Genomic DNA, 16757 nt, shown 5'->3' with positions numbered 1-16757 from the left:
TCAGCACCCGTAACTCTTATATGCACACATGCAACGATTTCAAAAAAAAGTATCGCTTATCCTTAACTCACTGAAGATTTGTCTCGTTTAACCTTTAACAGACAGACCATGCTAAAATAACACACAATCATCCTTGCTGAACCTTACCCTGACAATAACATCAACTTACACACCCAGGAGAATAATATCATCTCTATAAAATCATCAACCAAAAAACTATATGTCCATCAATCATTCTAAACAAAAAAAAGTTACCGATGAAATGCAAACTTTAAATCATCAATCGATTCTGCAAAGATTACAGTCTTAATTTTATTAAAGACGATTTCCTCTATATATATAATTACCATACATGAGTGCTAGCAGATTTGTAACAATCGTATTTATTCTATCCTTAGATGTACATTAAGGGACTCTTGTAAATGATATTAAGCCCCAGTCTGTAGCAGTCTGTTCCTTCAAATATTAAACCTCTAGTAAGTATTCATAACATCTCACCCTCATCCGCTGTTGTCATAGGTGTTTCTGACTTATCTGACTGATGTTATTAGCTCCGGCTTCTATGAGCTCCCTCACTACACTCATATATCCTCCCTTAGATGCTGCTGTCATTGGTGTATCATACTTCCCTTTCTGATTGATATCAGCTCCGCCTTCTACAAGCTCCTTCACTACACTCATATGTCCACCCTTACATGCTGCTGTCAGGGGTGTATCATCTCCAGCTTGCTGATCGATATCAGCTCCGGCTTCTATAAGCACTTTAACTACACTTATGTTTCCTTCTGTACATGCTGCTGTCAGTGGTGAATCAAACTTACCATGTTGATTGATCTCAGCTCCGGCTTCTATAAGCTCCTTCACTATACTCATATGTCCCCCCTCACATGCTGCTGTCAGTGGTGTATCACACTCACCTTGCTGATTGACATCAGCTCCGGTTTCTATTAGCTCCTTCACTATACTCATATGTCCACCCTCACATGCTGCTGTCAGTGGTGTATCAAACATACCTTGCTGATTGATATCAGCTCCGGCTTCTATAAGCTCCTTCACTACACTCATATGTCCACCCTTACATGCTGCTGTCAGTGGTGTATCACAACTATCTTGCTGATTGATATCAGCTCCGGCTTCTATTAGCTCCTTCACTACACTGGTATGTCCACCCTCACATGCTGCTGTCAGTGGTGTATCAAACATACCTTGTAGATTGATATCAGCTCCCGCTCCTATAAGCTCCTTCACTACACTCATATGTCCACCATGACATGCTGCTGTCAGTGGTGTATCAAACATACCTTGCTGATTGATATCAGCTCCGGCTTCTATAAGCTCCTTCACTACACTCATATGTCCACCCTTACATGCTGCAGTCAGTGGTGTTTCAAACGTGCCTTGAGGATTGATATCACTTCCGGCTTCTATAAGCTGCTTCACTAGACTCATATATCCACCCTTAAATGCTGCCGTCAGTGGTGTTTTATTCTTTCCTTGTGGATTGATATCAGCTCCGGCTTCTATAAGTTCATTCACTACACTCAAATGTCCACCCTCACATGCTGCTGTCAGTGGTGTATCATACTCACCTTGTTGATTTATATCAGCTCCAGCTTCTACAAGTTCCTTCACTACACTCTTATGTCCACCCTTACATGCTGCTGTCAGTGGTGTATAATACTTACCTTTAGGATTGATATCAGCTCCGGCTTCTATTAGCTCCTTCACTAAACTCATATGTCCACCCTCACATGCTGCTGTCAGTGGTGTATGAACCTCACCTTTTTGATTGATATCAGCTCCTGCTTCTATAAGCTCCTTCACTAAACTCATATGTCCACCTTGACATGCTGCTGTCAGTGGTGTATGCATCCCACTTTGCTGATTGATATCAGCTCCAGCTCCTATAAGCTCTTTCATTATACTCATATGTCCACCTTGAAATGCTGCTGTCAGTGGTGTATGAACCTCACCTTGTTGATTGATAACAGCTCCGGCTACTATAAGCTCCTTCACTACACTCATATGTCCAAGAATACATGCTGCTGTCAGTGGTGTATGAAACCCACCTTGTTGATTGATATCAGCTCCGGCTTCTATAAGCTCCTTCACTACACTCATATGTCCACGCCCACATGCTGCTGTCAGGGGTGAATAACATCTATCTTGCTGATTGATCTCAGCTCCGGCTTCTATAAGCTCCTTCACTACACTCATATGTCCACCCTTACATGCTGCTGTCAGTGGTTTATGAACCTCACCTTTTTGATTGATATCAGCTCCGGCTTCTATAAGCTCCTTCACTACACTCATATGTCCACGCCCACATGCTGCTGTCAGTGGTGTATCATACCTACCTTGTTGATTGATATCAGCTCCGGCTTCTATTAGCTCCTTCACTAAACTCATATGTCCACCATGACATGCTGCTGTCAGTGGTGTATCATGGTAACCTGGTAGATTGATATCAGCTCCGGCTTCTATAAGCTCCTTCACTACACTCATATGTCCACCCTTACATGCTGCTGTCAGTGGTGTATCAGGAAATAAATATTTCACATTTGAATTTGTTTGTTTTAAATCGATATACTTAATTAATATTCTTACAGTCTCTAAATCTCCACTGTAACAACTCAATACAAATAAGCGGTCATGTTCGGGAATAGACTGACTGTTTTTCTGTTTTTGATTTCTTGTATCAGTAATGGAGTTCAAAAAAAATAATTTGTCTGTGGCATTATCTTTTTCAGAGTTATTTCGTCTCTCGTTGGCTTCATAGATTAATTTGGGGCTAAAGGAATTCCAAAATAGTTCAATCTCTGTTTCTTTGTGTAATTCAGTTTGTTCTAAAATATATTGTAAGATCTGACTGTGTCCATAACAAACTACCCAGCTGATAACCCTCACACTGTATGTTATTTCTAAATAATCATAATTCTCAATCACTAACATTATATGTCTGCGCCATTCCCCGCTCCTCTCATCCCTCTTCTCACTCTCCTCACTCACACGCTTTCCTTTACTCACTACCTTAGACACGTCTTTCTGTTTTGACAGAAACAAAGACTTCAACTCTGTGTAAGACTTGGTCTTAAACACCTCAATAAAAGCCTGACATACCTTAGGATGTTTCAAAACATTATTCATAAAAACATCATACAGCTCCATATTTTCTATATCTCTGTACAAACGCTCTGCTAACATTGGGTACTGATCCTCTCTTAACCTTATGCAGAGTTCAAATGAGTCCTGGATTGTTTCACTACTTAATGTTTCCTGCTCCTCAGCACTAAATTCTTCATTTTCATCTTGCTTATATTCAACCTCTGACTCTTCTTTACATTCTTGTACTTTCACGTTATTAGCAATGTAACTACTGCTAATATATTGCAACAAAAGATCTGGAAACTGACATCCATAATGATATGCAAGGATTTCAAAGACAGAGTCATGAATAATGGTGTACTCAGTACCACAGAGTTTTGTGTATGTACCCTCCATAGCTGCCAATGCTTTAACAAATTTAAATGCATCAGTGTTACTTTCAACTTCACAACTTTCTAGTAGTTTTGATTTCATATCCAGGAAAACATTGTTTCCTGTGTTTTTCAATATTACTTTTGATAACTTTTTTTCATTCAACATACACAAGACCAATGTAGCATAGCATAAACTATTTTGCTTTTGCATTTTATCAAATTCTTCTAAAATACACTCAGCTGGACAGGTAAAGAACCTTTGAACATTGTCTCTAAATTTCTCTTCTTTTGAGTATAATTTACACAATAGCGGAAACATATCTAATGTTTCTCTCAGTAATGTGGGGGACAAAAGATCTCTATCTAAGCCGTGTTTCTGAAGGATTGATATTTTGTCTTCATCATTCAATGCATTTTCTGACCTATGTATCTTGATTATGTTTTTCTCATTTGAAAAAAATGATTGGAAACATTCATTAATAACTGCTTCCCGACATGACATTAGTACTTTTGTATTTCTATTGGAGGGATTTGAAATTGTTCTTTCATAGTCTATCAATGACTCTAACTTTTGTTTTTGCAGACCCATAACACCTACCACATCATCAATGACAAAAACCTGTGGATGACGAGAGTCAGAGTAATCTTCAATCTTCCTGATGTCTATAATAGGTACAACCTCATACTCTTCCTTCTGGAGTATCAGGGCTATGTGATGAATCGTTGCCGATTTTCCTGATCCTGGGACACCAACAAATGTCATGTAAGGTTGACTTCTGACTTGATCCAACATTGCAGGGAACCCGTGGCTTTCACTGTAAACCGCATCTTCCTCTTTCCATCGTATGACATCTTTTTCAAAAACATCTATAAAAAATTGTTACAGCAAGATATTTTATAATTTTTTTTATTTTGTCAGTAATATAATTACTCGTGTTTCATAGTAATTAAACGTTTTACACATGAAAAATAAGCAGATGTCTAACAAAGTATGGTGTACATGCTTGTGGTTATAAGAAAGATAAGTTTGCAGGATTGAATTTGAGAAGTGCTGCAATTTATAGATTTCTGTAGAAATTTAGAAGTTGCTAGATTTGAAAATCAATTATGATTTAACCATAGATTACATTGTCACCTAAATTTCAAAACTTTCTAATTTTAATTGATAAAGCCGATTTACATGTTGAAAATATCCATTTTTCATTTACCCCTGCTTTCACCTAAATTATATCTTTAAAGAAATTTTCGATCTGAATTATGATATATATTTTTAAAATGTTAACTTATTGTGAATCCATTGCTGTATAATTCATAACATGAATAAAATAATCGGATTCCTGAAAGTTAAACTTTAAAATCTTAAATACACTCCTTGTTCAGTTTATAAGTGCTTGATATTGAAACTTCTAATAAGAACAAGATTGTAAAAAGGTAAATTAGGATCACTACATTTTTATAATAAAATAAATTTTATGCCACCTCTGATCTGATCCCACCTCTAATTTGATCTGATGTTTGCTCTCCTCTTATTTTGTATTGTTTTATGGACTTTGAGATTGAATACTGTTCGTTATCTCCATATCCTTCTTGCAGCAAAATTCTTTTTTAGTGAATTTTCATAATTGATTAAAATTACATATTTTTGGGAACATTTTTTTTTATATTTAAACTTTTCAAACCAGCGACAAATAATGTTTGTTTGTTGTTTAATGTCTCTCTCGAGAATTCTTCACTCATTTGGAGACACTATCATTTGTCGGTGGAGGGTTGCAAATTTAAACCTATACTAGGCACTAAGGTCCCTTGAGCAGGGAGGGATCTGTTTCATGCCAATACGTACTGCGACATGGGACCTCTGTTTATACGGTCTTATTGAAAGGACAGTCCCTATGTCCTGTAGTGGATTTGAACCCGAGACATAAGGATCAGCTTCTTACGCTGCGACTCTGGAGCAGACGCTCTAAGAACTGTGCCATGCAGGCGACTGAGACAAATAACATTAATTATCAAGAAAAAAAATCTTTTACAAATTTACAAATGCAAGAGCAAAAAATAATTCTTTTACAAATTTACATAAAAAAGAGCACCGGCCACGGTAGCCTTGTGGTAGAGCGTTCGCCCGGGTTCGATTCTCGTTCGCGGCGCCGCGTCATACCTAAGACGTAGACAAAGGTAGTGACTGTTCCTTCGCCAAATCAGCATTAAAAGTGAAAGTCACGGGTCTTTCCGTATGACCTTAAGAACGTAGTACAGTGTCACGATAAAGAACACTCACTGCTCAATGGCCCTAGGTGCCCAGTATAGGTTTAGTCTTTATCATCCAGACATATGCGTTTACCTCCACAAACTGTTTGTGTAGGTAAACGCAAACGTCTGGCTGATAAAGACTAAATAAAGGTCTAAATTTGAAGCCCTTTACCGGCGTACTGTGACGTCTCCATATGATTGAAAAATTCTTGAGAGGGACGTTAAACAATATACAACCAATCAATCAATATACAGGAGCAAAAAGGTAGCATTTAAAATTTCTTATCTCTTCTGATTCTGAAGGAAAGGAATATATGAATTCTTCTTATTAGGCTAAAAAAAAATAAGTTTGTTTCCTGTAACATTCCCAAAAAAGTCCTTCATGAATGGTGAAGCAGGTGTATAATGGCTGATAAAACTAACTTCAGAAACTTGTAGGGGAACGTTTGAATATTTAAGTTTTAGATTAAAATTCTTAATTAATGGAATCAGCTGATTGATCAAACGAGCATTTTAATATAATTTGTCAATTCCATTGCCACCATGGGAATATAAACAAGAATGTACATATAATATGTTGTTTTAATTGAAACAAGTCAAGGTTAACTAATTTTTGTAAAATATTTCAATTTGCCAATTATTACTTTAGAATTCAATAAAGATACCTTTGACATGTGGAGGGATTACAGACTTTGGTTTTCTTATTTCATCTGAAAAAATAATAAAAAAAAGACTTTTTAGGTGGCATATTTATGAAAATTATTCTCTTTTTTTGTGGTAAAACTCCACCTTTGCCAAGCTAGACTTCATTATTTTTTTTTTCAAATACAGTTAGATATAATCTTAACAAATATGAAACAAATAAATAAGTAATTTCAATCAAAGGCAAACTTTTTGTATGATTTTATTTCAAACTAATGGCAAAAGAATACTTCAAAAGACTTTTTTTTAAGGATTTTAGCTATCATCCACATTCACAATGAAATTGATTTTGATTTTCATTGGGCATTTTGACATTTGAACTTTCATTATGGAACATACTACACTTGGCACAATAAAACTGAATGTGATACTACATTTCACAATATATTAACAATATTTAATTTACATGATATAATTTTGATATTTATTTGTTTATTATGCACTTTTAAGGTGTTTTTCCCACATCTGTAATAGAGTCTTAGTATCCGTGGATTTATAATCCTTTTTTTCATAAACTATACCCTTGTATCAGATCAATAGCTGACCATTCTTAGAATTTAGTTACATCTTTAATGAAGCTAAAAGCAAGCAACACATGCATTCCTTGGAGCACTCTAGTTTCTCTATTAGGGTTTTGTGATTTATACTCAATGAGAATGACTCTTAAAAATCTGGGATTTCTACTGGGATATTTTAATTTTATAATGCATTCTGCTTTTAGATATAAAATGAATTTGGTCTTTCTGCTTTCCTTCATACATGTTTTATCTTAACAAGTAAACTACGAGGGTCTTTGTGATTTTTACTTGATAATTTCAATCTTGAATTCAAAAACATGTGAATAAATTTTCAATAAATGCCTTTGTTTAATTTGGAAATTTGAGAATAAACTACTGCATAGGTTTATATACATGTTCGTGCAGTACATAATCATTTTAGTAATTACGAGTAGTACTTGTCATTCAATTATTTTAAAAATTACGCTTTACTGTAATTAAAACAGGTAGATAATAACCTGTAATTGAAAAAGTAATTTATAGCCGGCTTTGTAAAATATTTCAATTTGCCAATTATCAACTTTTCATTTAAACATACTTTGACATGTGGAAGCATACATTTTTTGGTTTTCATTTCATCGACATTTTAATCAAAAAAAAAAAAGACTTTTTAGGTGGCATATTTATGTTACTCTTTTAGATTTGTGAAAACTCCACTTTGCCTATTAAAAAAAATATAATCTTAACAAATAGAAACAAATCATAAAGTAATTTCATCAAAGAAATCTTTTTGTATTATTTTATATATGGCAAAAGAATTTATCAAAATGATCAACATTCACTGTTGAATTTTCATCCAATGCAACATCTACACTTAAATTAAAGTTCAATGTGATTGACTACATTTCACAATATATTCCTAACAGATGTAACAGCAGAAAAAATAATTTGTATTATGCACTTTTAAAGAATATAATAATAATCCTTATCAAAATTATACTTGTATCAGATAAATAGCTGAAGTTTAGTTACATCTTTAATGAAGCTAAAAGCAAGCAACACATGCATTCCTTGGAGCACTCTAGTTTCTCTATTAGGGTTTTGTGATTTATACTCAATGAGAATGACTCTTAAAAATCTGGGATTTAAAATATTTAAATTTTATAATGTATTTTGCTTTTAGATATAAAATGAATTTGGTCTTTCTGCTTTCCTTCATACATGTTTTATCTTAACAAGTAAACTACGAGGGTCTTTGTGATTTCTTTCCTTTTTGGAATGAGGCAGTGGTTGGTTGATTTTTTTTACCAATTGAGTTCAATAACCCTTAAAATCCCGTAGAACATGTTATGATTGAAGTTACAACCAAACTCCTACTCTACCGAACTTAAAAATGCAATTTTCTCATCAAAGAGTAAACTAAAACTTACTTACAATGATTCAAGTATATTTAAGTATGCAAAATACAACTTCATATTACTCAACCTCCTTCTGACAAAAGAAAATATCACAACAAATACTCCCTGGAAAATAATTATTCTTTTGCTTTTCTTTAAATGCATACAAAAATTTACTCCATTGACTTTGAATGTCTAGTCTCATACATACGTTTTGACACACTTCAGTTCATTAAACTGCAGCAGGGGTATCAAATACCGTATTCATCAACATCATCTATTTATAGCCACTTACCTAAATTTAGGATCGAACTTTTTTCAGTACCAAATATTTTTTGTAACACTACCACATACCCTTCTTTGACTATACTGCAATGTGTCTGTCGAAAGGGGGGCTAAACCTATGCCCCAAACTTCAATGCTTATATTATGTTTATCTTTGCAAAAAAGTGCACCCCCTAGCTTAATGCCTACGCAATTGGCTGTATTACATTTAAAGGAAAAAGATCAAAAGCCACGATACATTCTTTAATGTATGTAAGTAGACTATAGTTCACATAATAAATATTTTAAATATCTGATAAATAAAATACTACATACAAAAATTCATGAATACTGTATAGTATATCAACCCTCGGATCTTCGGTTCTCATGCTGATATGGGCCAAAACTATGAGAGAATTATGTAACCCGTCACTTTAATGCCTGCTGTTTAATCCATGTTCATTAAAGGATTTATACTATCTAATGTAATATATCTCGAATTTCAATTCTTAAACTATGGCTGATATGACATATGATATAAAGGATTTTAGTATCATAATGTAACAATTTTTTTTACAAAAGCAAAAATAAATTAGCTTGTCAGATCTACAGCAACCATCAAGCAAACAGCTTTGAAAAGGATGACCAATAAGTGAGGGCATTACTTAATGCTGATGAAAATGAAGGGCAAAAAGAATTGAATTGAACTTCTATAAAAACAAAAGTGTTATAGAAGATAGTTTTTAATTATGTGTACCCGATACTTTCCTGGTCTTTATTGTCATATTTAAGTTAACACTCAAAGCATTATATTGAGATCTGATGACATGTTCCCAAAATATATTTATTTTTTCCAAAAAAATTGCTTTTGAAGTTTCCGTACAAACAAGTGGGACCTTACCAGGATATAGACTAAGATACCAGGGCATCGTTTTAATTGTTTATAATGCTCATGCGAGATTTCTTGATCAGGATTAAAACAAATTTGAATTGGCTCTATGCATTGGAATGATTGCATATTTATAGTCACACTCCTAAGTACCACAAAAAAAGTTTTATCAATTGCACCTAAACCTTTTACATAAAAGTGGAAGCTTTTAGTGTTTTTTGTTCATAATCAAGAAAGATTACTTTGACATAATAGCTTTTAAATTGTTAATTTAGTCAAGTTCAAATGGTAAGTTTGAAAGTCGGTTTGAATATTGCTAATGCTAACCAAAACTGATCTACATGCTTTGAATATCAATTGAAAATAAATGGGTTTTGGATCCTTTTCCTTTTTCCGTTGCTTTTATTTCCTTATTTGCTTTTATGAATTTGCTTTCTGTCCACTTGATATAATTGTTACAATGACTTTAGACTGTGATTTAATACTTTTATGTATTTGCTAAAGAATTCTGTTAGGCCATTTGGTTCACACCAAAATATAAAATGTTTTGTTATATTTCAGTTACAATGACTGTTAGACTGTTTAACACCAGCGAATGATATACAATAAAATAAGCGGTCCAAATCTCTCCGAGTGGTCCAACATCTCACTCAGCGGTCCAACAATTTTTGTATGCCCGCTCTAAACATTTTTTGTCCTTTTTCTAGAATTGTATAAACAATTTCATAGAAAATTAGAATTACAGAACTTACCAACCGAATGTATATTAAAAATTAAAAATGTTACATGAAAATTTGTATAAGTGTATGAAGTTTGGATATGGATGGTAAATGTCACCAAATGATGTTTACATAAGTGTATGTTTACATAAAAATATCTTAAATGGTTTTTTGAAAACCCAACAAAATACAATTCAAAGAAAAGGGAGGTCAAGGCAACAGGAAAGTGCATAGTCAAAAGATGATGGTGCAGTTGAATAGCTCCCACTGATATGTATCAGCATATTATATTTCATAACAAGAGGCCCAAGGGCCTTGAATCGCTCTTCTGATAAATTATACAATCTATCCTAAGACCCAAGATGCATCAACTGACAAAGTTTGATGATTCTTAGCCAGTTAGGGCTGAAGATATTTAAATGTAACTATAAATGTATAAAGGTCATGGTGACCTACTTTTTGATTGAAATTTTCTGAGGACACAAGATGCATTAATTGACAAAGATTGATGATTCTAAGCCAATAAGTACTTGAGATATTTAAAAGTGGGTCACAGTGACCTACTTTTTGGTCAACATTATCCGAAAACCCAAGGTGCATAAACTGACAAAGTTTGAGAATTCTAAGCCAATAAGTACCCTAGAATACTTAAATATACCATTATCCATTATCCAATATGTGCCACCCGAAGATCTAACAGCATGCAACGCAAAGGAAAACATATTGAAATACAATATCGTGACTTTAAAAACTTTGATGAAAATGACTTTTTGCACGATTTAACCAATGCAGATTTTGATGAATTGCTTCTTCTGCATGATCCTGATGACATCTTAACCTGTTTCTATGAAATTTTCAATTCTGTACTTAATAAGCATGCGAAGGTTAAAACAAAGCGTGTGAAATCAGAATTTCGCACTAAATGGTTGACTCCAGAAATAAATGATGCTAGGAATATACGAGATCAATTCCATAAACAGGGAGACATGGACAATTTTAGATTTTGGAGAAACAAAGTCACCTCATTAATTACTGATGCAAAATCTACATATTATAAGACAGTAATTGAAAATAGTTCTACATCAAAAGAAATGTGGGGTCATTTAAATCAGCTTGCCTCAAAATCAGAAAAAAATTCATCTCCTTCTAATATCACGTATAATGGATTAAATCTTGATAATTTACAAGACATTGCAAATGCTTTTAATGAGCATTTTGTGCAAATTCCAAGAAAATTGTTAAATAATCTTTCAATCTCTGGTTTTCAATCAGAAAAATTGAAAAGATACACTGAAACAAAACTTGGAGATCAAGACTTTTTTGAAATTCCCTTGATTAATGAAACAAAAGTATTTGATATGTTAAAGAGGCTTGACATAAACAAATCTACTGGCATAGACTTTCTTGGACCTAGGTTGCTTAAACTTTCAGCTAGTGTAATATCCAAACCTCTAACACATCTAATAAATTCTAGCATTATCAATGGATCTTTTCCTTCACAGTTAAAGGTCGCAAAAGTAACTCCTCTATTTAAAAAAGGTGATAAATCAGATCCAGGAAATTATCGCCCAATCTCAATTTTACCAACTATATCGAAAGTTTTAGAGAAGCATGTAGCAGAAAATATACGCATCTTTACTTCACACTTTGATCTATTAATGAAAGCACAATCTGGATTTAGAGAATTTCACTCGTGTCAGACAGCTCTCACAAAACTAACTGATAATTGGCTGCATGCAACAGACCAAGGAAATTTCGTTGGCATTACTTATTTGGATTTTAGCAAAGCATTTGATCTTGTAAATCATGATATACTTATTAGTAAACTCAAATGCTACCACTTTGATCCAATATCAATTAAATGGTTTCAATCATATTTAAATGATCGAACTCAAAGTGTAAAAATTGGTGCGTACACATCTGAATCACTGCCCGTCACAGCAGGTGTGCCACAGGGCTCTATTTTAGGTCCCTTGTTATTTCTGTTATATATCAATGATTTACCGTTATCTGTTGAACATTGTAATGTTGATATGTTTGCTGATGACACAACAATTTATTTTCATGGTAACAATATTTCACATATTGAAGCAACTCTCAATCATGACCTGTTTCAAATACAAACCTGGTGTCCACAGAATCAGATGATTTTGAATACTGATAAAACAAAGTGTATGTTAATGGGAACACACCAAAAGAAATCAAAATTAGAAAACGCTAATCTTCAACTCCAACTTGCTGGCCATCCCCTTGAAAATGTTAGAACAGAGAAATTATTAGGTGTTCACATTGACCATACTCTTCAATATACTTGTCATGTAGATGCAGTTTGCAAAACCCTTACTTATAAATTATTTACTTTACGAAAAATTAAAAAGTTTCTACCATTGCATACTAGAAAGTTATTTTATAATGCATTTATTTTACCATCAATTTTATATTGCCTTTCTATTTGGGGTATCTCTCCTTAAACTCACATCGATAGAATATACAAACTTCAGAAACGAGCAGCTAGGATTATTTTAAATGAAAAATGTGATGCACCTTCAATGCCCTTGTTTAACATTTTAGGCTGGTTAACAGTTTACGAACTTCTATATTTACAGAAAAGCATTCTGATTTCAAAATATTTCATCAAATGTCTCCGGATTATATGCATGATTTTTTTTAATTTCAAAGTTCTGGATCATACACGTTACGCTCAGAGACAAATTCAGAACTTCGTTTACCAAAACATAAAACAAATTTATTCAAAAACTCCTTACAATATTCAGGGGTTATTATCTGGAATGAGTTGCCTATTAGTATTAGGAATTCCCAATCCCTTGCAATATTTAAAAGTAGTGTTGAAAATTTTTTACTTATGAAACGTACTGGTTCTACATAAAATTTATGTTTTCCTTTCTTTTCAATGAAATGTCAAAATTTAATTTATTTTGTTGTAACAAAGTGTTTATATTTTATTGTTCATGTGTGTAATTATTGTCTTTATTGTATAAAACATTGTATATATGTTATAAAGAAGACCCTGAGGAAGACTAGTGCTTGCACTAATCGGGTTACCTTCTATAAATAAAGTATTATTAATATAGCCATAAATGTCCCAAGTAGGTCACCGTGACCTATATTTTGATCATCATTCTCCGAGAACCCAAGGTGCATCAAATAACAAAGTTTGATGATACTAAACCAATAAGTACCCGAAAAACCTAAATATAGCTAAAAAATGACAAAAATAGGTCACTGTGACCTACTTTATGACCTACTTTTTAGTAGACATTCTCCGAAAACCCAAGATGCATCTACTGACAAATTTTAATGATTCTAAGCCAATAAGTACCCCAGAAATTCAAAAGTGGGTCACCGTGACCTACTTTTTGGTCAACATGCTCCGAAAACCTAAGATGATGAAAACCTAAATGACAAAATTTGATGATTCTAAACCAACATAAAACTAGCCATAAAATGTCAAAAATAGGTCACTGTGACCTACTTTTTGGTCTGATTCTAAGCCAATAAGTACCTGAGATACTAAAATATAGCCATAAAATGTCAAAAGTAGGTCACTGTGACCTACTTTTTGGTCGTTAATCTTCGAAAACCCAAGATGCGTCAACTTACTTTAACCCTAACCCTGACAAATTTTAATGAATCTAAGCCAATTAGTACCTGAGATACATAAATCTAGCCATAAAATGTCAAAAGTAGGTCACAGTGACCTACTTTTTGGTCAACATTTTCTGAAGACCAAAGATGCATCAACTGACAAAACTTGATGATCATAGGTCTAATAGTATTCAAAATATGCCTTTAAACAATTTGAAAACAAATGCCTGCAAAGTTCAAAAAGTAGGTCACAGTGACCTACTTTTTGATAAATATGATTTAAGGCCTCTAGATGCATCAACTTACAAGATTTATTGATTCTAAACCTCTCGGTGTCTGAAATAATGGGATTAAATGTTTTAGAAAAGATTAGCCATAAAATTCAAAAAGTAGGTCATGATGACCTACTTTTAAGTTGATGTTGTTTGTGGACCCAAGATGCACCAACTGACAAAGTTTTATGATCATAGGCCTTAAAGTGTCCAAAATATGCCTCCAAATCAATTTGAAAACAAAAGCCCGTAAAATTTAAAAAGTAGGTCACCGTGACCTACTTTTGTATTAACATGATGTCAAGTCCTGAGATGCATCAACTTACGAGATTTAATGATCCTAGTCTTTATAGTAAGCAAAATATCAACATTTTTAATAAATGTAAATTTTGGTAAACTTTGAAGTCACCTTGAGACCACGCCCTTTGCCCCAGGGTCATGCCTTGAACAATTTTTAATCTTCAACATATTGCGATTCTTGTATGTAAGTTTGGTGAAAATCTGCCCAGTGGTTCTGGAGAAGAAGATTTTTTAGCAACCAGTTCTTTTGGTTTTATTTGCGTGATTATCTCCCCTTGTTTTAAGGTCCTACCCCTAATTTTTGTACAAATGGTAGCCTTTGGGCCAAGGATACCCTGTGACAAATTTGACAATAATTGGCCAAGGGGTTCTTGAGTTATAGCCTATATTCTAAAAGGCCAAGGGGTTCTTGAGTTATAGCCTATATTCTAAAAAGTTAACGCACACCTCACGACTCCTACCGCACAAATGGCCATAGCATTAGCTCTTTGAGCCTTTGCCTCAGAAGAGCTAAAAATATCTTGAATGGTTTATTTAAAACTGAGCTTCACACTAACTTAAGAAAAGTGAGGTCAAGGTCAAAGGAAGGGTCATGTTCAAAAAATGTTGATGCATTTGAATAGCTTACATCAGTATGTATCAACATATGAAGTTTGATCACACTTTCTTGAATGGTATCTTTAAAACTGAGCTAAACACTAATTTAAAAAAAAAGTGAGGTCAAGGTCAAAGAAAAGGTCATGGTCAAAAAAATGTTAATGCAATTGTATAGCTCTCATCAGTATCTATCAGAATATGACGTTTTATGAAAATATCTTGAAACATTTCTTTGAAATTTAGCTTTGAACGAAACGCAAGGGGCGATGTAAGGACAGACGGAAGGACAAAAGGAGGAAGACGGACATGACAAACACTATATGCCTAAGCCATATTCATGGCGGGGCAGAATAATACTGTATACAGGATTATTTTCGCCCCATCTAATTTTCGCCCTTTCACACTCGCAAACAATTTTGCCCCGTTTTAAATTCGCCCAGTCATAGTTTTGTTTAAGAAATTATACTGTATTCTTTGAATTATTTTAAATTCGCCCAAATGATAATAGGGCGAAAGGGGCGAAAATAAAACGGGGCCGAAAATTTCCCTGTATACAGTATGTGATTACTCTTTCCTATCTCCCCCTTCATTCTGTATGGCACAACTACACTATTAACAAAGGTTTCGAAATGCAATTAACCCAGGGACAATATCAGCACGTGCGTATAAGGTAAGAATATTTTGAATTGATGCCTGACAATTCAATATGTTGAAGCACAGCGTCCTAGTTAGCAGAAAACATGTTGCCTTACAAATCACATGACGGCAATAAAGTATCCACAGAGTTACCTGGGGTAAGAATTATATGTGGGGAATTATAATGTTCAACATGTCACAGCCCTTACAACAAAGAAACAGAATTTTCTCTTTTAAATCATGAGCCCATGTTTGCCTATAAATCTCGTTTTGACACTAGATTATCAAAGGAAATTTGCAATTGCATTAAACGGAGAATAATAGACAAACATGCGCTTACTATATATAAAGTCGTTAAACTAGAGTGTTCCAAGGAACGCATGTATCACCTGCTTTAAGCTTCTTTAAAGATGTAACTAAATTTAAAGAGTGGTCAGCTACTTATACGCTATTGGTATATACAGTTTTTCAAAAAAATTTTGCAAAAAAATCTAGTATGAAAGCTCATTCATGCACAAAAAAAGTATGTCTTTGATAGAGTCTTTCAATAAAAGAAAATATGTTCTGCGTTGCGACCGGTTGGGCGAGTGCAGTTATTTACTATCAAAAACCTTCACACAGATTTTACTAACACTGTCTATCCTCAGTTCATTAAAAAAGAAGAACAGAATAACAATAAATCACTTTACAGGTATCGGGATCGAGATTCTGAACTTTCGGAAGTTTCCGACAAAATTGGAAATACCCAAAAAATCTGATTTCAACCCGAATTACCTCCGTTCGTACACGTTAGTCTATTGAGCTTGCTGTGCGAGTTATCATTCCCAAACATCAAATAGATAAAAAAAAATTGAAATTATTATAAATAATTATCTATCATTTAATTCATTTTACATGTATTTAGTCAGCTCGCTATCATTCCCAAACCTCAAATAGATAATAAAGTTGAAATTATTATAAATAATTATCTATCATTTTAATTTGTTTTTAAATTCTGGGAGGTAGTTCTGCAGTAAATCACTCTTGCTAATTTTATTTCAGTAAAATCAGTACATAGATTAAACCAAGAATTCTCTATTTAACACCACGGTAATCTGTAAATTTAAATTCAACTCAAAACAGGAAGATCAAATATGCTTATTTATTTATAGC

The 16757-nt window shown here is 33.6% G+C and overlaps 1 protein-coding gene across 5 annotated transcripts in view; it reads right to left on the bottom strand.

Moving 5' to 3' along the window:
- Positions 1-442: 442 nt before the first annotated feature.
- Positions 443-16757, bottom strand: part of LOC134261807 (ankyrin repeat and KH domain-containing protein mask-like) — a 132832-nt gene continuing 116517 nt past the window's right edge. For 2 of the 5 annotated variants that reach the window (XM_062744199.1, XM_062744203.1), the window contains 2 exons: positions 6392-6436; positions 443-4346 (listed from right to left, as the gene is read on the bottom strand). In XM_062744199.1, coding sequence (XP_062600183.1) covers positions 514-4346; positions 6392-6436 — 3878 coding nt within the window. In that variant the 3' untranslated portion in view covers positions 443-513. The remainder of the gene's footprint in view (positions 4347-6391; positions 6437-16757) is intronic. The other 3 variants (XM_062744201.1, XM_062744200.1, XM_062744204.1) reach the window with 3 other exon arrangements.

The sequence above is a fragment of the Saccostrea cucullata genome, unplaced genomic scaffold (genome assembly GCF_032062105.1).
Source record: "Saccostrea cucullata isolate Sc308-1 unplaced genomic scaffold, CSIRO_AGI_Scuc_v1 ctg1021, whole genome shotgun sequence".
Taxonomy (NCBI): Eukaryota; Metazoa; Mollusca; class Bivalvia; order Ostreida; family Ostreidae; genus Saccostrea; species Saccostrea cuccullata.
This window is presented reverse-complemented; position numbering and strand designations above follow the sequence as displayed.